The sequence below is a fragment of the Halichoeres trimaculatus genome, unplaced genomic scaffold (genome assembly GCF_033239565.1).
Source record: "Halichoeres trimaculatus isolate MK-OKI-2021-1 unplaced genomic scaffold, fHalTri1.1 fHalTri1_scaffold_6, whole genome shotgun sequence".
In the NCBI taxonomy this organism is placed as follows: Eukaryota; Metazoa; Chordata; class Actinopteri; order Labriformes; family Labridae; genus Halichoeres; species Halichoeres trimaculatus.
Genome location: NW_027437184.1, coordinates 16,778,528 through 16,802,070, shown reverse-complemented (window position 1 = coordinate 16,802,070; position 23,543 = coordinate 16,778,528). Strand labels below are relative to the sequence as shown.

Below are 23,543 nucleotides of genomic sequence, written 5' to 3'. Positions count from 1 at the left end.
TGCATCCTCCTCACTAAAAACATTTTGTTCACAGAAATGTGTGCTGCCAAACTCTATACTATAGTATTTATTTTTTGAGGATTAAAAAGGAAATTCTCCCCTCAAGAGCTTCAAACCTGGCTCTCAGTGCTCGGCTGCATTGTAATTCATTCAGACCAGTATTCTGCCTCACTCAACACATCATCTGCAAATGGATTTTTAAAGATTTACATATTTACATAACTGAATTTCTGAGCCTCAAGTTCAGCAAATCTGCTAAATTCTGCCCGAAGTATGTAAATTTGCTGCTTGTTTCCTGCTCTTGGGAACATGGTGATGGTGAACATGTTTGCTGTTGACTCAGAAGTCAAACATTAAAGCATTTTTCTGTTGCTTTTGGCTCCCTAACAAATGTAGATTTCTTTGTTGGGGTTTCCACTTCATACATATTTGTGATATCCCCTCTGTATTCCTGTATTTCTCTCTGAATGTGTGTTGAAGGATGAGAGCTGAGTCTGTCTGGGTTACTGTGTGCTCTGTTTGACAAGAGAGACTTGCAGTCGCGCTAGCTTGGCTGCAACTCAGCAGGAGGAATGATTTAACAACCCAGATCTAAACTTGGACTGGATCACAGCCTACTGCAGGCCACATCAGTCCCCTGGGTCTCTGACAGGTGCAGCACAGTTCAGCGCCAACAAAAACTGCAACACTATTATGACAAATAGGACTCTGGATGTAAAACATGATACAAGGACCGTTTTCTGGAAATATCAACGGGAAAAATTAAACACACTCACATGAATGTGCTCCATTTTTCTGGGTCAGATATCCTTTAAACCTGACATCTCTTTTCTTCTCCCTTTTCTCTCTCAGTGGGAGGAAGTCAGCGGTTTAGACGAGGAAAACAACAGCGTGAGGATCTATCAGATCTTGCAAACTAATGGCTCCTCCAGCCACTGGCTCCGCAGTGGTTTCATTGAGAGAAAAGGAGCGTCTCAAGTTTATGTGGAGCTGCGTTTTACCATGATGGAGTGTTCCTCCAGGAGCACCCACCACCGCAGCTGTAAGGAGACCTTTAACCTTTACTACTACCAGACGGACTCCAACGAGGCCACGTACACTTACCCACCCTGGATGGAGAACCCCTACGTGAAGGTACTAACACACACGCACACACTCTGTCATGCTACATTTAAGTAACTGTGATGACTCCTAACCATTTTACAGACTTAACATTTTGAAGATCTTTTTTTCAATAGAATAAGTGTTTTGTTATGTGAAATTAGCAACAGAAAGCAAACGATACCCTTTGATTGTTCTATATGTTACAGAAAAAGCTCAGATGCTCCCATTTGCGAATCATTTCACTCTTGGTTTTATATCAAGAAAAGTAATCAAAACAATCAAAACAGTTTTAGCAGTAATTATTTTTTTCTGTCTTTTCTTTGATTGACCACTTTATCTGCAGCTTTGGTCGATAGATTGTAATCAAGTCATTCCTCACTCTCTCATCCAGGAGTCTGCAAATCAAGTGTGTAGAGTTTAAAGTGACATCTGATTTGATCAGTCAAAATGCAACTGGCGAAAAAGTTACTGAACTGTTTCAAGTGAGGAATGTAATAATTGTATTGAGTTGGAGCCTAACTGTGGCACAGATGTACGGCAATTTTTGACATCTACTTTATCAAAATTTGGTATTGGGGCAAGAGTTTAACTAAGCAGTAAAACAAAACCCAGAAAGTAATGTTAAATAAAGAGAAATTAAAAAAATGGCATCTTGTGAGCCAAAGTCTTCTGCCAGGCTGAGGCTACCAGCTGAACAAAAGTCTAGTAATATATCTCTGATGACATATATAATTTCAGCCAAATATATATATAGAGAAAAACAGAAAAGATTGCTTATAATCCCCAAAAAGTTTGAAATTACAAACTGGTTTGATGAGTCAGTTCCATTTTAGGCATCATTCACTGATACCTTCCTTAGATTTTTCTTGGATTTGTTTTTGAGAAAAGTTCCAGAAAGATGGGTAGCCTGAAATTAATTTCCTGAACGGTTTGTGTCAGTAAACTGAAGAAACCATGTTCCTGAGCTGTTAGGAGCTCATGCACAGTGTTAAAAATTAACACACTGTTCATGTATGGGCATGAAAGAAAGAAACTCCAGGTGCACACGCTTCAAGTCACACAGGTGTGAAAAGACAAGACAGAGAATTATAACAAATGCAGTGCACATTCCTCAAACCACCACTATTATTAATTTATTCCTAAATACTTAAACATTTAAAAGTATGGTTTTGGTGTTCATAGATTTATTTTTAGTCAAATAAATTCCAGGTAAGAAAGCTTTCTTTAAAACTGTGTTGGATGGTCGACCGATGGTGATCGAGGCCCTTCGTCTTTCTCTTTTGCTGAGCAGGAAGTTTTTCCCACACAGGCTCCCTTCACGTGTTTCCTTACCCACATTTGTTAACATTTGTTTATGTTTGGCATTTTTCATTTATGTGCACTGTTCTACAAATAAATGTCTATTTATTTGTTCAAAGCAGACGTCAGTTTCTGGAATAATGTCTAATACACAGTTCCCCTCAACATTCTCAGCTTATGGAAACCAAAATGTTGCTTTACTTTTACATTTATTACAGCTGAAGTCAGATTACTTTAAGTGTATTTCCAGGGTATGTTATTGTCTCAAGGGAGCTGTGGCTGTTATTAAAACCCTTCTTGTCTGTGCATTCAATCTGTTTCACAACTTGGCTGTTAACTTTTTGTTTATATTCCAGGTTTCATTTTTCCTCACACATGTAGCACATAGCGCTCTGTACCAGCCTTGGTTGTTGTAAAGTACTTGAACTCGCCGTGAATGGAGGTTTCAAAACAGAGCCTTCCTCTCGGCTTCATTACCACTTAATAACGTAACTTTGACAGAAAAATAAAAGTGATGAAATGTTCCCCGTGCTGAATTATTTTGCTCCCAAGCACATTTCAAATCCCTGCAAGTCGGAGTTCAAAGCGTACTGTAACAAATGTGAAACAATGGCTGCTAGGTAGGCAGTAAATCAATCTGAAATCACAGTGGTATGCTTTGGAAAAAGTTCAGTAATATGAAGCATATGTGATGACTACTTAATGGGCTGACACAAGCCTTGCTGGTCCTTTGTAAAAATACATCCTGTGTGCTGGAATCTGGCCCTTACATAAGATCTTTTCACTTTCTTCCTGTCCTAGGTGGACACGGTGGCTGCAGACTTTCTCCTGAGAAAGGACGGGGAGAGGAAATTTAATGTGAAGACCTTAAGACTTGGCCCTCTCACCAAGAGAGGCTTCTACTTGGCTTTCCAGGCGCAGGGCGCCTCCATGGCCCTGCTGTCTGTGAGGGTGTTCTTCAAGAAGTGTCCTCCCCTGATCAGCGCCCTGTCCTCCTTCTCTGAGACAGTCCCCCACACTCTGGTGCAGGAGGCACAGGGCGTGTGCGTGGAGAACGCTGAGCAGCAGGGGCCAAGACCTCGGCCCCCTAAGCTCTTCTGCGGGGAAGATGGCCAGTGGGTGGGCCAGCCGACGACCTCCTGTGCTTGTAAAGCAGGATTTGAGCCAACTGAAGGAAACACAAGATGCACAGGTAAGAAAATTAGGACACATACGCAAACATATATTAAGACTACACCCAGAGCAGCAACAGAGTGCGTAGACTAAACAAGAAAACAATGGTAAGATGAGGGTGGGGTTCGCTTGGGGTTGAGGAGAGGAAGTGAGAGGCAGAGGAAGTTAATGAGGCAGGGGAACGAGCTCTGACACGGGGAGAAAAAAAAGAAAGAGGTCAGGTAGGGCAGCACTTATCTCAAAAAGGAAGAGCAGGGTCAGAGGCTCGCTGCTGCGACAACTCCTGCTCCAGCAGAGATAGAGGGAGTACAGGAGGACCGCAGAGGTGAATGGAGCGAGCGGGGGGGAACGCTTGAGGTAAAGATCATATCACTTTGAGAACATCAAAGCTGAGCAGACAAAAAAAGAAGGAAGAAGCAGGAGGATTCTCTCAGGAACTGTGCAGCAGCTCCATCTAATGAGTCCAATTAACAAGCCTCGCGCATGAACACCCCCCTACGTGCACACTCACAACAACACACTCTCTGCAACACACCAACAGACAAATGTCGAGCTCCAAAAACAAAGCAACATAAGAAGAAATGTTTTCTCTGGAAAATGCGCGCTTGCATCCGTCTCGGTTTGAAGGTAGGATTCAGTTTGATCTCTGTGGGAGGTATAATGATTTTTCATAACAAAAATTTCATTTCCGACATTTTGCTCCTGGTGAAGTGCACTTGGCATTTGCAGCGTTCTGTCGCTGCTGAGGAGAGCTGTGAGGAGGAAAAACTCCCCAGACCATAAAGGGAAATTGCCTTTTATAGCAAGATTGAACAGTTAATTTTCTTTTGAAGGCCGGTCATTTCAGAAAATGAAATTGTCGTCGAGGTTTACTATTGGATTAATTTGTCTGTAATGCCTTTATCTCCCATAGACAAAACATACATTTTTCTGGGTCAAACACAAGCCTTTAATGTGGAACTTATGAATACTGTCAACATGATTTAGTGTCACAGACAAACTTGATTAGAATATTTAAACACAGGCTTTAGTGAGGCCTTGGCGGGCAATAAAAACTGCTACATAGGAGGACTGTGTTTTTCCATGTCCCATGAACTTTGTAAATTCTGAATTATAAATAAGGGTACGAGAAAAACACTTTTAATTAGTTTCTATAAAAAAAAGTTTTTGTAAAACCATTCCCCATGTTTTAAAGGAACAGGAAGGTAAATATTAAGTTTATAGACAAATCACGCATGACACATATAAACAATGATTTTTGAAAAAAATGTTACTGTTAAAAAAAAAGTTAAGGATACAAATGCTCAAAAGTACCCAATTGAGTTTATGTATCGTGTTTTTTTGGAAAGACTTTGACTCTATAGTTTTCACCTTAAACAGGTGACGATACATCTTTCACACCTGGGAAAGTCCCACAAGCAAAACGTCAGTCTGACAGGCGGAGCACATAACCAGTCTGTTTTTACTATAACAATGCTGTGCTGGGTGTGAAAGTTTATTGTTTAATTCCTCTCACTCAGCAGCAGGAGCTGTGTTTCAACACACTGAACATATACTGTTAACACTGCAGGTTTCAGCAGCCGTATGCAGTGTCGTGAGGCGACAGTTCATTACACAGTCATGTGTGGGAGAGTCTGGGGTGTGAGAAAAGAGGAGAGTGGGTTCAGGCTTCAGATGTAACTAATGATTTTTTTAAATTATTAAAAGTATTTGTTTTATTTATCTAATGTCCATTAATTCAGTTAAAAAGTGTTTTAAAATGTCAGATTACGTCTCACATTTACATAATATGGTCAGGCAACTCCAGCATGTCACTGACAGACTGGCTTGTCACTAAATCGACTGTCACTATCCCATTCATTACTGTGATTGTGTTTGGTTTATGGCTGTCATTACACTGCTCTGTCTTTCAATCTGTGACCATCTGCCACCTAAACACCCTGAGAATAAACACAACCACATTTGCAAATTCAGTTTGACCTCGGCCTCTCTGCGACACTGTGGCTGTGAAGATTTTCTTTAATGCTCTGTTTTATTCAGAGGTTATGTCTCGAGTGGTGAAAGTTTGCCCTCATTTGTTTTCCTCTCCTGTCCCCCTCAGCCTGTCCTGTGGGTCAGTTCAGGTCCGGCACAGAGGGAATGTGCACAGGCTGTCCAGGATTTAGCCATGCCACCACCAGGGGCTCATCTGTGTGTGCATGTCGCTCAGGATACTTGCGTGCAGAAACAGACGCTCCTGATACCCCGTGCACTAGTAAGTATAAAACAAACAGCAGCGAAACATAAATAATACACATGCTGATATGGAAGAGACGGGCAGCACAGGCATCCGCAGGCTTGTTTTTACCCTCTCCTAATGTACTTCTTCACTTTGTTTCTAACGTCCTCGGTTCTGTTTCTCTTTCCTCTGAGGTCATTTAGCCAAACTCCTCTTATCTGCTTTGTGTCCTTTGTCCTGCTGCTGAGCATTGAGATGCATGTCTTTTGTGACAGGTTGTTGGGGGGTAGGGGCTTTACTCTAAAGTGGAGTAGGCATTGATGGTCTCAAGTGACACCTCTATGCGGATTCAGGAATTTCAATTCAGCCACACGTTGCCGGTGTGAATGGGAGGGACTTTTTAATTAGGTGCTCTCTTTTGAGATGGCCGTAGAGGGGATGGGAAACAATGCAAAGCAAAAACGAGCTGCAGAGACTTCCTGTGCTGTGCAGGTGTGATATCAAAGCTGACTAAAGCTTACATCCACTGTTATTATTACTGATAACTTTAATTGCAAAAACTTTATCTTAATTATTTATCTAATTATTCCATTCCTATTATTTATTCTGTTATTGTCCTGGATTGCCTGAGGAATTTTGCACATCACTTTTATTTTCAATTTGTCTGTAAAATTATAAACCAGCCGTGCCACCAGTGAATCATTCAGACCTTTCCCCTTGAAAATTAGTGTTTCTCATAACTATGACAGCCGCACTTATTTTAATAAAGTGGATTTCGATTGTTGAGCTGTAAGAAAGTATCGCCTCTAAAACTCCCCATTGTAACATGTTGAATAAAAATTCATTTGCACCCAGATTGTCTCTGATGTTGCCCCACTTGGGTTTCCAATGCGAACACTATTAGCACTTAAGTTAGCTGCAGGCTCCGTGACAAAACTCTGTCTCCTTGGCAGGAACAGAAACTCATTCACACTGGCTGAGTGGTATTGCTGTTTAGTTATGCTTGGCTTGAGGCGATAGCTCTCTTCTTCAGACGGTGATCATTATCATCCAGTTTGAGACAAATGTAATTGCACCAGTTAGATTCTGCAACACATATGCTCCTGCTGGGATGCAGAGCCACTGCAGGATCATTGTTCTGCTTCATAACTGCATGCGCGGACTGAGCAAAGGATCTTCAGCCTGTATGTTCAACATAAACAAATAGTCTGTGTGGGTCATGGAAAGGTAAAGCAGCAGCAAAGTGACACAGCAGAGATTATAATTTGATTTAATGGAGGAATTTTACACACTGTGATTGCTGCAGAGCTCAGCGACACCTACATATTAAAACCTGATGACAGTTTTGACCGAATAATGTGACATTATTTCAGTGATGAGTACTGGTGCTTCCCAAAGGTGTTCAGTCAAAAATAAAAATAGAAACTTGGTTATATGTAATGTTGCAGTAATGACGCTGCTGAGTCAGCCCAATAAGTTTAGAAAATTGTGATGCCTTGTCCAGACAGTAATGCTGCTGTTCAGCAAACTAACCAGGAAAAAACATTTAGAGGAAGAGTTAGATGGTGTCGGAGGAAGGTGTTACTTTCATTTCATTGTGTTAACTTTTTAAGGCTTTTATGAATCTCCTGTTTGAGTCGTTCAATATAGGGATCAATTCTAGTTTGTCTTTCCACTTAAAAGGTACAGGTAAATATAACTATTGGTAAAACTGCAGCAAAAAGTATCTCTATTCTGTCAAATTAAAAAATTGGTATCCCAAACCCCTAGTGTAGTATTAATGGATCCATATAACAACTGACAAACAAAAGCACATCTCTCAAATTTTGAACTGCAGCTTTATCTTGAAAATTTCTTTGATAAACCTGTTTCAATGTTAGCGCTCTTTACGGACAAAGTGGCACACCATATCTATTTGTAGATAATTTCCTGTACATGTAGGTGTGTTTCCTGAAAACAAACAATCACATTTTATTCATCAGTCAGACATAAACAAATGACTATGAGTCCTTCCTTTAAAAGTGTAAACATAGTGTGCTGTTAACTGTCTTGTGACTGTCCTGGTGGCATCAGGAAGCACACACTGAAACAACTATATTGAAGTAGTGAATCTTGTCACTGATGGGCTTGTTTGCTTTTGTAAATCATATTCAGATCCCACTCTCATTTAAGTCTGCCCAATCACAAACTAAAACCCCCTCATTTTAGCCTGAGGCAAATCAATTTCCGCATTGAGAGGCTTGAGGATGATAGTTCAAGGTAAAATCAGTGTAACTGAAGCTGTTTCTTGTCTCTGTAGGACCTCCATCCTCCCCACGTAGCATCGTCACTCAGATTAACGACACCACGCTCAGTCTGGAGTGGAATGAGCCTCTGGACAACGGCGGCAGAACAGACCTGAGCTACAGCGTCAGGTGCTCTGTTTGCAGGTCACCCAAAGGGCCATGCCTCCCCTGTGGAGACAGCGTCAGCTACCGGCCAGCACAGCACGGCCTTCTGGGTCGAAGGCTGGAGGTGTGGGGCCTGCTGCCTCACACCACATACGTCTTCACAATCCAGGCGCTCAACGGGGTCTCACAGCTCAGCGGCAAAGACCCTGCCAGCGAAAGTGTCAACATCACCACAAGCCATGACGGTAAGAGGTGCAGGGAGACAGGTATAAAGGTATAAATAGTCCATCTTTGCTGTGGTATTTATAATTCTTCTGCCATCTGTGCAGTGCCGTCGCTTGTGTCTGTGATTCGGAAGAGTGACTCCACAGAGAGCAGTCTGACGCTGCACTGGTCAGTCCCGGCTGAGCCTCACTACACCATCCTTCAGTACCAGATCCGCTACTGTGAGAAGGTGAGAGCTTCCTGACACTGAAGAAGCACCTGGCTAAAAGGTTTTCCGATTGTACTTCAGGTGAACTTTGTATCAGGCCACAAATCTCTGGAAATAGAAAATTAGATTTAGAAGATTAAAGGTTCAACAAGACTTTTTGAAAAATTTCAACAAGTTAGGGTCAAGAGATTGAGCGCCAAGATAGCCTTAAGGTTTTCAAGCCGAGTAAATTTGTGCTGAAGCAAAACAGCTTAAGATGTTTTTTTCCATTGAGGTATCATTCTTTCTCATATTTCAAACAGGAATAACAGGTGCAGATTTTCAAACCAGTAAATATTAACGTGTTGTAGAAATCTCTAAGCCTGTCTGTAAACTATTTAAAATGCTCCCTCCTGAAACGTAGCACAAGATCTTCATAAGACTTGCTGTAATGATGAGGTCATCACATGAGGATCTCCTGGTTTATGACACGATGTAGGGGTAGGCCTCAAACACCAAGGTCTGTCCCTGACAGGTCTCCACACGGCTAGCCAATCAGAGGCAAGGGGCTTTGTAGAGCTTGAAGCCTTAAAGAGACAGCAGCTAAAACAAAGCGTTTTAGGCAGAAGCTGAAATAAAAGGGACAGCCTAAAAAAGTGCAGTAATTCTCTTTAAATATTCATATTTGTGCTTTATTATATTTACATCTTGACATCCATAACATGTAGACAACAAGAACCTGTTGTTGGATCAAGTAGCTGTAGCTCAGCATATCTTGTCTTTATAACTGGCAGTTTACTCATGGGAGACAGGGGTGATGACAGGGCACCCACATCACTGACCACTATTCTTTGTTTGACAAATTAACTCTATTTTTTTTCTCCCTCTTGTAGAGTTGAAGTCATTTCTGAATCTCAGTTTAAAAAGTCATTTTTTGGTCTCATAAATCTTTTAATGAGGGTTCAACTAATCATCTGTGGTTCTTAGGTCAGCACTTTTCCAGTTTAATGGCATCCAATTTCTCAGATTAGGACTTCCATTCCCTATTCTGTCGTGTCGTTTCTTCTGTGTGTATGTTCAGCAATTGTCATGTAGTAAAGTCCACAATGGCGTGTGTATTTTCATCAACTACTTTCAGTTTTTGCTCTAAGAAAACAGCCAAAACTATCTTTTTTTCTGTGAACTAAATCCATATCAAAGTGCAACTTGATCAAAGTCTCTGAAACCTTGACCTGGTCTCGCTTCAAAATGAGACTGCATGTCTCAGTAAGATTACCTGTCTATGTAACAATTTGATGAATAGAAGTCTGAGACTGTATAATGATGTTTTAATGTACTTTAATTTCAGATGCAATTAAAGGTATATGGTCTTTTCATTATGTAGATTATCCTACAGCAGTCCCTTTAGATTTTTCACAGCAATTACATTGTTTTCTCATATTTTTGCGTCTGGCTCACTTTCAGGCTGGCTCACTCATGTTTTCATTCTTTAGGAGCGACGAAGTGAAGATCAGTGTCACTACTCAGAGAGTAACAGAAACCAGGCTGTGCTGACAGACCTCCGCAGGGCCACGCAGTACGAGGTGCAGGTTCGGGTTCGCACCATGGCGGGATACGGCAGCTTTAGTCCTACAGCTGTCTTCCGCACGCTTCCTGATGGTAGGAAAGAGCCCTGTTTGCTTCTTTTTTTTCCTCACGTGTTTTTCTTTGTTCTTTTTAACATTTTTTTCCTCTCCACTGGGGAGGTTTTTAGATTCTTTTCTTGTTATGAGTCTATTGCTTGCGTCCTTGTATTGAGTTAGTGTCCTTGTATCAAACTCTTTCATATTATAAATTCCCGTCATGCTCTTTCTTTCCCTCTCTTACTTTTCTCCACACCTCCTGTTATGATTTCTGTCATTACATTACCCTTACTCTCTGTTTGTCTGTCTACTTTTCTTTCCTCTTTTTTTTTTGTTCTCTGTCTCCTCTCTCAGGACAAGATGCCGCCTCCCAGTTCTTGGTACCCGGCATCCTTATCGCTATTGGGATGCTGCTGCTTGTCACTTTCGTCTTTGTGGCCGCCTACTGCATACGGTGAGAACCAGGGGAGAGGAGAGAAAGAGTGGCAGAGATAAAAGATAGATTTGGAGGAGAAAGAAGCTGACAGAATAACAAGAAACTGCAAAAAGGGAAAATCTAAAACCAATAACAACCATGACCCCAATTTTGCAGCTTAGTACCGCTTTGTTCTTTTGTTTATACAATCATATATTATCAACTGTGGATTTGCACTCTGCTATCCACACCTTTTTTCTTTTTTATCAGTGAGAGGCAGTTCAGTCACAAAGCAGTGCTTATGATGTCTTCTGCTTACACAGCTAAAAGTTATCCTGCTCATTAGAACGCTTTCCTTAGGCTTCATTGTTTGAGTAAATACTGCTGGATGCCATCAGAGGTAGAGAAAGAGAGAGTGTGTGTGTGTGTGTGTGTGTGTGTGTGTGTGTGTGTGTGTGTGTGTGTGTGTGTGTGTGTGTGTGTGTGTTTGTGTGTGTGTGTGTGTGTGTGTGTGTGTGTGTGTGTGTGTGTGTGTGTGTGTGTTTGTGTGTTTGTGTGTGTGTGTGTGTGTGTGTGTGTGTGTGTGTGTGTGTGTGTGTGTGAAAGAGAGAGACAGGTTGAGAGAAATGGCGGTAGAGGTAGAGGGCAGGGAGAAACAGGATGCAGGCGTCCCAACCCTGTTTCCACAGGACAGGAGAACAATAGCTGTGACCTTGTGACACACACACTCACTCAAACACACTCACTCACACACAAAAACACACACCACCCCAACCAGCGGCTGAGGCCCAGATCTGCCACTAACTGAGGGTGGTGCATTATTGCTATTTTAGGCTCATGAGGTGGGAGAGAAATGGAGGAAGGCAGGGATCCAGTAGCTACAGGGGTTGTTACAGTCTTTTTGGGATGAATGTGCTCGAGCAGAATTATTACATAGCAGCCTTTGTCATAGAGCTGAGACCGGCTCAGGTTTTGGATGATACCAGCTGACGTGTATCTCTGTGTGTGGCTGAGATTGTTGGGGGTTGTTTTGAAATAACACAAAAAAATGAATAAAAGCTGCTTCTCATCAAGGTAAAAGTTTTTTGTAAAATTGTATTGAAACGATAGGTGTAACTTTAATATCTCATGGCTGGAGGGTCTGCAGCACAGCTGACCTCTGAACTCTCAAAGAGCAGAGATAGCGGCATATTCCCCGAGAAGACCAATACATTTAAAATATTTGGCATTCTTGCTGTGACCAACACTTTCTTTTAGAGAAAAACATAAATAAAATATATTTTCCTCCGCCAAGGAGGTTATGTTTTTGGGAGAGTTTGTTTGTTTGTGAACATAACTCAAAAAGTAACAAACAGATCTTGATGAAATTTTCAGGAAATGATCAAAATAGGATAAGGGAGAAGTGATTAAACTTTGGAGGTGATCCAGATCACCGTCTGGATACAGGATTTTTTTAAAGGATTCTTTATCATTGTGAGAAAAGGCTGTTTTCACCACATGTATATAACACCACCATAAATGGTTTGATTGCTTTGCAAAAGAAGACAAGACAAGACAAGGTCACCATCATTTCTAAAAGATGTAAACGTATGATCCAGATCCTGGCAATATTCTAAATACTAAGATCTGGAATATGAAATATGTACTGGGTCATCACAATTTTCAACACTGTCTACCTGACAGTGTTGAAAATTGTGATGACCCAAAATATCACAACAAAATATCATACAAATCTGCAACTAACACCAAATTGTAGCAGACAGTCTGCTGAAAGGGATTATAACATTAAAGTAGGACTAAAGTGTTGTATGACAACCACAATATGCTTGGTGGAGCTCTGCGCTCACTGAGTGCTTTTCTAGTATCTTCTTTTATTTAAAGCATTGATGACTGTTTCAAGCTTGATTTGACCCTTTTTTAAAGTTAGTATTACAGTCTTTAGTTTGCATTGATTTGCTTATATGCAGGTTGATCATCTGCTAACCCGGGGGTCGGCGACCTGCAGCCCTAGAACCTTATGTGGCTCTCTGACTCCTTTGCTGTGGCTCCCTGTAGATTTGAAAAAATATTAATGAGATAAAGATTTAAATTTGTTATTTTATTATTTATTAATTATTTGTTTTATTTATTATTAATTTATTTTTGCTAATTTTTGCTAATTTTTTTAGATTCATTTTTTTTGTAGACTTTTGAAAAACTTAGAGATCAATATTCACATTTTTTTAAAGATTTTGCAAATTTTTAAATTTCACTTTTTTTTCAGTATCTGCATTTTTTTCCCCAAAATTTTAAATATATTAAAAACAGAGCAAATTTGTCAAAAGACAGTTTTTTTTAAATATTTTTTGCAAATTTAGAAATTTTAGAACGGTTTTGAAATTTCGAATTTTTTGCAATTTCAGTAATTTTTTTCTTTTTTTTTGTATTTAAATTTTTTTTGAAAAAAATTGCAATCTTACTGAAATATCTTAAATGTATGATATTACTTAGTTGTCTATTTTTTAATATTTGCGAATTTATTGAAAATTTTAAAAAAGCGACATAACATTTACAATTTTATAAACGTAAAATCTTCTTGTTTAGTTATTCACTAGATTTCTAATATGTTTCAAATTTATGCTCTTTTTTGTCTTTACTGTGAAGATAAAGTAGATTTTGTGGATCCTGAATAACTTTAATCCAGGTGAGCTGAGGCTAAATGGCTCCTATGAAGGTAAAGGTTGCAGACCTCTGTGCTAACCGTTATCAGTAGCTGTTTTCACACTGCCTATTCAAGACAAGTGAGTTACACCTCTGTCACGTCTTGCCATTAATGGAGGTGTCACACAGGCCTTACAGTGTGACCAATTTGCTGAGCTGGCATCAGGCAAAGTAGACCAGGCATCACTGTAAACTGTGAAAGCCAGAAAACCAAAATGATGTTCTGTGGGTCTGTCTGTGTGTGATGCCAGAGTCTTTCAGGGCTTGAGATGGTATTAAAAGGGGACACTCTTTTATGACATCATGCCATCTTGAAACAAGAATCCCACTTTAAAGAGGCAATTTTTCAACCTCCAACCTCTGCGCTCCTAGTCCAACGGGTCTCTGAATTCAACTGAAATTGTCGGACATCCCCCAACTTGCCTTCCAACCCAAATCAAGAGGAGAAAATAAGATAAAACATTTTTTAAAAACAGGTAAAAATCTCTGATCTGGCAGCATGGAGAACTTGTGTCGTACAGTTAATCACAGCCACAGAAAGCTCCAGAGATAAGATCAAGACTATTAACTAGTCAGAGAAGCATGTTTGTTGTTTTGCTGTTATTGCATCTTAACAGTCACAGTGTAACTCCACTGATTTGCATTAGAGCTGATAAACATCCATTCTTCAGATAAACGCTTATCTCACTTTCTTTGTCCTGATCTCTTCACCTGCAGCAGACACAGTCGACTGAAGGATCCAGAACTGAGCGACAAAAACAACCAATATCTTATTGGCCAAGGTAACGGATCAGAAACACAGACCAAACCTCAGCTGCTATCTAAAACATATCACGTCATGGGAATTATTTTTAGTGTGACTGAGCTCAGTTATGCCCACAGTGCTCTAAAATGTTGCCTTTCCTTTCCCACGACTCTTTTTGTATTCCTCTCACAGGGGTCAAGGTCTACATCGACCCCTTCACCTATGAGGACCCTAACGAGGCAGTGCGAGAATTTGCCAAGGAAATCGATGTTTCCTTTGTTAAGATTGAGGAGGTTATTGGTGCTGGTAAGTCCCAGTCTTGCTCTGTTCCCATCATTTCCAAAACATTGAATGTGCTTTTCACAAGCCCCATTCATTTGATGTTTTCAACATAATGTTATTAAAAGGATAACTAATCGCAACTTCATTGATTTTGTGACATTTAAAACCAATGTCTGTTTTCTACTAATGAGACAAAACCAATAATAGAATGAAAATAAAGAAATTAACTGATAGATATCACCTGCCTTCATTGAAATCAAAGGTCACAAGTAGCTGGAAGCTGCTTTAGCTTTTTAAAAACAGCTCTGCTCCTCCTAATGTGATCAAGACCCGTCAAAGAGAACAGCCATAATGTGTGTTTATGTGTCTTTCTGCTGCAGGAGAGTTTGGGGAGGTGTGTCGAGGACGGCTGAGGGTCCCAGGGAAAAAAGAAAATTATGTAGCCATTAAGACGCTAAAGGGAGGCTACACTGACAAACAGAGACGAGACTTCCTGTCCGAGGCCTCCATCATGGGCCAGTTCCAGCACCCAAACATCATCCACCTGGAGGGGATCATCACCGCCAGCTGTCCTGTCATGATACTAACTGAATTTATGGAGAATGGAGCTCTAGATTCTTTTCTACGGGTGAGTTTGACTCAAAGAACGCACATTTTAACAGACTGCCACTTCATTCTTCCTCCAGCTGAGCCGTCTCCTTCTCTCCTCTGCAGCTGAACGACAGCCAGTTCACGCCCATCCAGCTGGTTGGAATGCTGCGTGGCATCGCCTCGGGCATGAAGTACCTGGCAGAGATGAGCTACGTCCACCGGGACCTGGCTGCTCGCAACATCCTGATAAACAGCAACCTGGTGTGCAAAGTGTCCGATTTCGGCTTGTCGCGCTTCCTGCAGGAGAACTCCTCTGACCCGACTTACACCAGCTCTCTGGTTAGACAACTACCTTCAAAAGAAAATGCATAAAACATCCTCACCACTTTCACTTACAGTGTATCAGCATGCTTTATTCTGGTCTTGCTGCCTAAAATTTAATCTAAAAGAGTGAAAGCATACTTTGATTCGCTATCATGTGAGATTCTTTAATTTTATAACATCCTCAGAAGTCCATTATTTCACCACAGTAACTATGAAATATTATTTTACCACCTCATACTTCATTAAAGCACTTGTCAGACCATTTTCAGGACCATTTTTGCAGAGCTGACTTTATTTTCTTTGCAGGGAGGTAAGATCCCAATCCGCTGGACAGCACCAGAGGCGATAGCCTTCAGAAAGTTTACCTCGGCCTCAGATGTGTGGAGCTATGGCATCGTCATGTGGGAGGTCATGTCCTTTGGAGAGAGGCCGTACTGGGACATGAGCAACCAGGATGTAGGTTTTCAGGAGAAAGACATTTTCTATTAATGCTTGAAAAAAGTTTTGTTTGGATGGGAATAAGGACAAGATCAACAGACTTTAAAAAACAGCTCAAACTCTTCAAAACAAGATGATTAAATAATAATGATTATTATAATGTTTATGCTTAAAGGTCCCATATTATGCAAAAATTTTAGCTTCAGGATGCTAACTTTAGCTGCAGTTAGCCTGTTGTTTTAGCCTGTAATGTTACGGTAAACGAGCTTCGCTGTTTTCTAAAAATTGTGCACTCAGAGCTCAATGGTCATGGTAACATGGCGCCGCTCTCAGTGACTCTGAAGAGCGGGGCGGTATCAGCGGTGGCTCATTTACATATGAAGGTCACGCCCACCAAATCAGGGCGTTCTGAACAGAGGGGCTATGAGAGCCTGGAAACAATGCTGCTGTGCTTGATTTATTGGCTTTTTGGACCAAAACATGTTACTACCATTTTACTACCATCAATGATCCATATTAAACTGCAGATAAGGAGCATAATATGGGACCTTAAATGATAAGAATGCTATCAAGGTTCGAGTTGAAAATTTTACAACATTAACCTGAAACTATTGATTTGCTTTTTCTTACTTTCTTCTCCAAACTTCAACTCCAAATTAATCCGAACAGCATTAAGATGACACTTTATTTCATCACCAGGTAATCAATGCTATAGAGCAGGACTACAGACTGCCCCCACCCCCTGACTGCCCCACCCACCTGCACCAGCTGATGCTTGACTGCTGGCAGAAGGACCGCTCAGCGCGACCTCGCTTCGCAGATCTTGTCAGCGCTCTGGACAAGCTGATCCGCAACCCTGCATCTCTGAAAATAGTGGCTCAAGAAGCAGGAGGGTGAGTTTGCAGATGTGAATACCTGTCTGTCAGAGTGACAGTAAATATGCAGCTGAGAATGAACAGAAAGACAAAGGATGCGCCTCCTTTCATGAAGTTTTCTTTTTAGTATCCGTTTGGAATTCTAACCATCTTGGGACAGACATTACCCTCCTGCTGCCCAATCTTGTGCAACACCTTAATGTCCTGCTGTGACCTGTCAGTCACTTGCTGTGCCCGTTTCCCTTCCTCCACTTTCTGCTTGTCAGCTGGACACATGCAGCTGAGGACATGCCACCCCCAACAAATCCCATTGTTTGTCCCTGTCCGTCACTCAGCGTCAGATTATACCTTCGCCTGTCGACTGGAATGTTGCTTTAGGATATGTGTAAGCACCTCACAGTTGTTGTGGTGAATGAATGTGTAAAGTTGTCCCCTTTGTTTCCTGTCTCTGTCCCCTAGACCATCCTACCCCCTGCTGGACCAGCGAGCACCTTTAGCCCTCTCGTCGTGCGCTTCAGTAGGGGAATGGCTCAGGGCTATCAAGATGGAGCGTTATGAAGACAGCTTCCTGCAGGCTGGCTTCAACTCAGTTGACCAGCTGGCCCAGATCACCACACAGTCAGTTTCTCTTGAATTTAATCTTTTCTTACAGAGCTCCATACCTTCCAGCATTTTCCTTTCATCAGTTTACACTTTCAGGCTGAGGGTGAAGTCTTGTGGTTTAAAGTCAGGGCTATGATTTGTTGTGTGATGTTTCTGATGTATCCATCCCTCATTTGTTTTCTTTCTGCGCTTGTTTTCAGGGATCTGCTGCACATGGGAGTAACACTGGCTGGGCATCAGAGGAAAATTCTTTCCAGCATCCAGACAATGACCTTTCGGAACAAGAGCACAGCAACAGTGACCTTCTAGCTGCACACCTGTCTCCTTACTGGACGTGACCGCCAGCACAGTGGAGCAGCCACGTACTGAGAGCACTCTAGATTCTCTTTTGTGACCCACAGACTGCAAGAGATTGTCTGGATTTATAAACGACTGAACAGAAAAAAACAAGAAGTAAAGATTTCACCATCAGGATGAGCAAGTCATCCAAAGAGTGGCAAGACTCTGTCCCCCCCACACAGTGACCGAGGGGAAAAAGTGACGTTAAAGAACTGACTCAGTTTTAAAGTTTGTGGTCAGTGTTTTTATATCTTCCAAAAGGTTTGGACTCAATTGCTGCGTTAAACCAAGTGGAGACAGAGTTTACAATGTTTCTGTAGTATCATGCCATTTTAAAACTGGTGGTAGACCGATTTGTTGTACCAATAAAAGAAAAATAGTCACTTAGCCAAAGGAGAGGAGACATGCCAAGAAATCCAAGGATTCAGTGTTCATATTGTTGTGTAATAATGAATGAGAACTGCTTTCACCCTGCGTGTCTTTCGTAATATTACATTTGGATTATGTTACTGCACAGTCCACCTTTGCATCAAGACTGAACATTTGTACTGTTGGATTTTACTTCTCACTTTCCATTTGAATTCAACATTACCTCCTCTTTACTCAGGTGTGATGTGTAATGCAGACTTTGGAGAGTATCACATTTGACATAAACAGACTTAAATTCCCCTAGTTTGACTCTCTGCTTCCAGCTCCACGTGTGAGGAGAGACACCAAGACATATCAGCACTTTTGTCATTTCAGAGTGAATTGTAATCTTCAGTAGCTCCGTGTGTTTCTCTTGGAGTGTGGTCGGTTATTTCCACTGCCCGTGTGTCTGCTGGCAGCTCAGTTTCATCAGAGTCAAACTGAACGAGGACCAAGTGGACTCAGAGACCAGAGAACACTGTTGAGTCAGTTTTCCTTGTAAAAATTCACCAAGGAAGCTATCTGGCCTCAGACTTGTTATTCCTGTTATAACTGATACATTTTTAATTCTTGTTCTGTATTCTCCATCTTCCAGTGCCATTTACATATTTGTGTACTTTAATGCCATTTTTATAAAGCAGAAATCTTTTATGAGAATCTTTTGTCTGGTGAATTTAATAAACCTTAAAGGCCTACTTTGGCATTTTGAAGCTGAGTATGCAAGTACTCTCCAACAGATGCTGTCGCACAGTTAGAAAAAGTGTTTCTGCTTTGGCCCAAAAAGCTTCACAAAAACATTGCTAACATCTACTCAAGCGATACAGCTGATAGCTTAGCTACCACTGTAGCTAGCAGCCAGATATTTCTTCTTGGGTAGAAAAATTGATACTGCATTTGGATTAAAATAACAATTTTGATAGTTTTGAATAAAAATAGCAAAAGGCATTTGGGCTGGCTGACAGCTAGCAATATCCATTAGCTATAGTATGCTGCTGTTTGTCAAACAGAGAGCCCCATTATTTTCTTTTATTTCACTGCTTATGTAATCTTTTTTGTCTGATTACTGAAGTGTTCGTGATGCTGTCCCAAGTATTCATACACTGAAAGGCTTCCTTATTAACCTAGCATTGAAATTGAACCTCCACTAACAGGCTAGCTACGCAGCTGTTCAACAAAGCTCTGCCCCTTTCTGTTTTTAAGCTCAGTGTCTTTGTTTCCTGTTAGCATTTGCTTTGTGCATTTTTTTTTATATTTATAATAATTTGAGTTACAGAAATCTCATTATATGGAACTTAAACATTCAAATCTATCAGCTAATATAGCTAGTATCAGCAGCTAGTATCAGCAGCTAGTACCAACTAGTTTCACTGAGATATGCTAATACTATCACTGAGTTTGAGCAACAGAGCAGCCTCATTTGATCTAGTATACTATTTTCTTTTATCAGTGGTTGAGTGAGAAAAGGTTTTCTGCTTTTGTGCCAAAGCTACACATATTTTTAACACAACAATAACAGTGTATGCCCACAAGCTAATGGGCTAACTTTCAGTTGGCAGTATCCATAGGTTGCAGGATGGAATGCTAATTATAGCACAAGGCTAATGTTTGATTCACTGACTTTCCCCCCCAAACACAATATTGCAAGTGCTTGTTGAAGAGGAATAACAGACCAGGGTTCAAAATGTCAAAGTATTTCTCATAGACCTTGCATCTTTTCAAGGATAATACCAGCCTTTTTGACTAAAAAGGTCGTGTATAATTTTCCCAGTGTTGCTGGAAAAAGGACATGAGTTCAGAAAATAAGGTTTAAACATCTAAAACATACCTGAGCTAAGATGTTGAATAAAAAAAATATACCTTTTTCTTTTTCTTTTTACCAATCCATGCTCAGTTTTATCATTTTTTCCCCTTTTGGTGTTATTTTGTAAGGTTAAAAGATGCAATGCACACACTTCAAATGTGATGTGAGAATAAATGCACTCTCAAATCTGGTATGTGTGCATCAAAACTGAGATTATGCTATCACCCAAAATGTGTTTATAGAATTTTAGATTTTAGAAATTCATTACAGCTTTTTTTTCAACATCAAGGTATGTTGGGTAATAATCAAAACTGCTGGTATTGTCTAATGAGAGTCTATGAGATTCTTTTAAGGATTATGGAAAATGTGGTCTTCATATTGAAGATCTAAATAAAATCAAATTTAAAATAATGAATAGATAAAGTATGTTTTGATTACCGTACTGTGTGTAGGCTTATCTGTATTCAGTATTCATAATAAAGATGCACACCAGTGTTTAGGCTCAAGGACTCATGTTTCAGCAAGATAACATGTCCATTCAGCTATATTCAGAGACAGCACGAATTAATGTGTATGAATTTCCTGTAGGCCTGTTGCTAAGAGTGAACTTCCACATAGTCTACCTGGTCCAATGACACGCTGTGCTGTCCCAGTGAACTGGTGACTCCTGTTCTAAATTCAGAGTAACAAAGCAGCTTCACCTTTGCAAAAACCCACTGTTGTTTCAGGATTAGCGTGAACCCATATGCTACCCCGTGTTGGATTTTATTTCTGTGCTCAAAGATGTGAGGTAAATAAATTTTCCTCTGATCTCTTGTTTTTATCTTTGGTTAGATAATACCCCGCCAGAACTGTCTGTGATCATAGCAGAAATATGTGAGTACAGAGTTTAATGGGGTGTGTTTTTCTGCCTCCTTTGTGGCTCTTGTTGCAAACATGCCTCTCATCTACCCCGTCGCCTCTTTTTAATAATGAGAGGGAAACAGGAGACTGCGCGGGCGAAAAATGAGTCTCACTCCCCTCCATATTTCTCAGTTTTGCCTTCTTGAAGTCTTTCCTCTTGCCTACTGTTTCTCCAGAGAGCCTTTACCCTGAGGGCTTGAAGCTTGTCCTCTCCTCTGTTTCCCTTCCTGGTCCTCAGCCCTTTTAATCATGAAGAGATGTTCTTTTCTTCTCCTGTGCCCCAGGCTGAGAGCAGCTTATAGCAGTATAAGCTTTAACTCACACACCATTTTCTCCCCTCTCTCTTTTATCGCCAAAAGGTACCACTGCCAGGCAAAGCTGCAAGGGCTTCAAGAAGTGTTTAGGTTCATTGATTAATGTACTTTGATTATCTCTGTGTTACTGAATCATTCTTCTTCTTCTTTCTCTGCTCTTGTGTGGCTGACGAAACCCAGACCTTTGCTAATGCACCCTTAATGTAGTGGAGATAAATAACAATGAGTAACTGTGCTTGTGCGCATGTTTTTTTAAATCCCACAGTGAATTTCAGTGTATAAATCTCTGTTATAGTAATTCAGTGCTTGAAAGAGAGAGTCAGGCATTCATCTCTGGTTTCTACTTCTGTCAGTGCTTTGTGTGACCTTTGACCCTAACGTATAGTACAAATCTAGGCCCAGCTTTGTCTCTGCGTCTGAATGGCCATTCATTAGACCAGGCTGACCAGGTTTTCGCATTTGGTGGATTGTGTCATTCCCCTCGCATTCCTCTGTGCATTCAAGTGTGGACCGCGTGTTGGTGTGCATGGTAGGGGTGGGTGGGGGTTAACCAGTGAGACAGGTACATGTGTGTTTGCAAGCAAAGGGGGGTTGGGAGAGAGCTGGGGTAAGAGGCAATCTGAATTGGTTTCAGTCAGTCTGGAGCAGCACACAGGCAGAAAATCAGAGTGTGATCTTGCATCAAATGTGCAGAGTTAAAGGTTTATGGCTGTCTACAAAGTTGAGGGACTCTTGGGAGACAGATTAAAGTAAAAACAAAGGCAAAAATTGAGACAGGCAGTCAAAATACCCACCTCTCTTCAAAGCCAAGCTCCAAAGCTCCAGCTTTAATTTCCCATGATACGACCCTATGGCATCGTATAGAGTTTCTCATCATCAAATCTTAGTTTCAAACACATTTGATTCCATTAATTAATAAATGGTCCAGCAGCACCTTGAAGCCCTGTCTTCAGCGCTTAACCTGGTGTTCAGAGGTGATAAAACAACAGAAGCTGCAGCATATTTCTCCAGCTCTTTTCTTTTTCCATCTTTAGTCCAACAGCGTGTTTTATGTCTACAAACTGAAACACTATACAGTGCTACTGATGGAGGGCTTCACTTTGGAAACAGGAGAATTGCTGATTTTAATGTTGGCGTTTTTTAATATTAAGCTCTCTGGATTTATTCTATTAAAAAATATTCAAGCCATTTGAAAGAGGAGCATAAATTAGTGTCAAACAGCACTGTGTAAAGTGTGTTTGTTATTTCATGGCTGCACGGTAGCACACTAGTCAGCTAACTCACGGCTAAAAGGTCACCAGTTGGAACCCTGGTTCAGGCAAGTTGGGCCTCCCAGAGCATCTCTGTGTGTGGGTTCTCGTCAGCTTCCTCCCACAGTCCAAAAACATGCTCAACAGGTTAATTTGTGATTCTAAAGGTGTGAGTGTGTGCACGAGAGGTGAGAGGTGTCTCTGTGTGCCAGCCCTGTGATTGACAGGTGACCAGTCTAGGGTGTACCCCGCCTCTCAACAGCTGGGATAAGCTCTAGCCACCTGTGACCCCAACAGGATAAGTGGTATAAGATGAATGAATGTTTATGTTTCTGTTTGTATAGTGAAAGCTGTATGTTTTCAGTCTTACAAAGACAAATTGCCCCAGCTTTTTCATTTGGATATGAAAAAACAAATATTGTTTTAAAGGAGATTACTTCTGGGTTGTTTATTTTGTTTCATACATTCATTGCATTCGAACTGCCTAATTCCTCTGATGTACTGCTGTGGGTGAGCAGCTCAAACAGCAAACTGTTTAAAGTTATTTTCCAGATTTTAATGAGTATAAAGAAGGGTACTTGACAGTTGATATCATTCCCCATTCACCAGCAACTGATACACAATTTTAGAGGGGAAGTCTCCACTTAAAACCACATTAGCTACCTTGTACAGCCAGTGTTAGCATAACCTGTGAAAAGCCAGACTGTAATTACCAAATTATGCCAAGTCTTTTTAAAGTCCTTTAAAAGTAAACTGATATTCTCTCTGTAAACTACAGACTGATTTTCCTCTAGTTCTTTCTCTAGCTCCTCAGAATAACTTTGATTTTCTTCACCAGCAGAAGTCTGGAGATGGAGAGTCAGATTTGAGATTGTCATTCCCGGGCCTCTCCCTCCACTTCAGCTGCCTGATTTCCTCCCAGAGACGACTTGCAGACAATTTGATCGAAATGGCCCAATATTTCTGAGCAAATCCACCCAGCAGCCAGCTCAGATTATTCCTCACCTGTGTACGCAGCGTGATCATGGTGAAAGGCGAGCGGCACAGTGCTCGGCAGAGCTTCTCCACTCTGTTTCGTATTAAATGTAATCAGTGGGAAAGTTGTTGGTCCCTGCTGTTCTACAGCAGATCTGTTGACTTTTCTGCATCTTGTGCCAGACCATCACTGACAATAACAGTTTGTTCCTAGCTCACACACCTGCTCAAATAAAGTTGCAAGAACTTAATTATACTTTCATGCTTTAGTACAGTGTGACGATATTTGTATTTTTTTCATCATGCACTGAGTCCTCTAATCTGATGTAAACCCTTAGATTACAAGCCCCTGCTGTCCCCCT

General features: G+C 40.9%; 1 protein-coding gene across 3 annotated transcripts in view; it reads left to right on the top strand.

The window, feature by feature from the left end:
* LOC141791271 (ephrin type-B receptor 4a-like) overlaps positions 1-20,465 on the top strand; it is a 52,680-nt gene extending 32,215 nt beyond the window's left edge. For all 3 annotated transcript variants that reach the window (XM_074671576.1, XM_074671575.1, XM_074671574.1), the window contains 15 exons: positions 853-1,134; positions 3,205-3,595; positions 5,678-5,830; positions 8,094-8,429; positions 8,514-8,638; positions 10,090-10,255; positions 10,573-10,672; positions 14,051-14,115; positions 14,271-14,384; positions 14,741-14,988; positions 15,075-15,290; positions 15,582-15,731; positions 16,413-16,606; positions 17,048-17,206; positions 17,392-20,465. In XM_074671576.1, the coding sequence (XP_074527677.1) occupies positions 853-1,134; positions 3,205-3,595; positions 5,678-5,830; positions 8,094-8,429; positions 8,514-8,638; positions 10,090-10,255; positions 10,573-10,672; positions 14,051-14,115; positions 14,271-14,384; positions 14,741-14,988; positions 15,075-15,290; positions 15,582-15,731; positions 16,413-16,606; positions 17,048-17,206; positions 17,392-17,500 (2,808 nt within the window). In that variant the 3' untranslated portion in view covers positions 17,501-20,465. The remainder of the gene's footprint in view (positions 1-852; positions 1,135-3,204; positions 3,596-5,677; positions 5,831-8,093; positions 8,430-8,513; positions 8,639-10,089; positions 10,256-10,572; positions 10,673-14,050; positions 14,116-14,270; positions 14,385-14,740; positions 14,989-15,074; positions 15,291-15,581; positions 15,732-16,412; positions 16,607-17,047; positions 17,207-17,391) is intronic.
* The last annotated feature ends 3,078 nt before the right edge of the window (positions 20,466-23,543 follow it).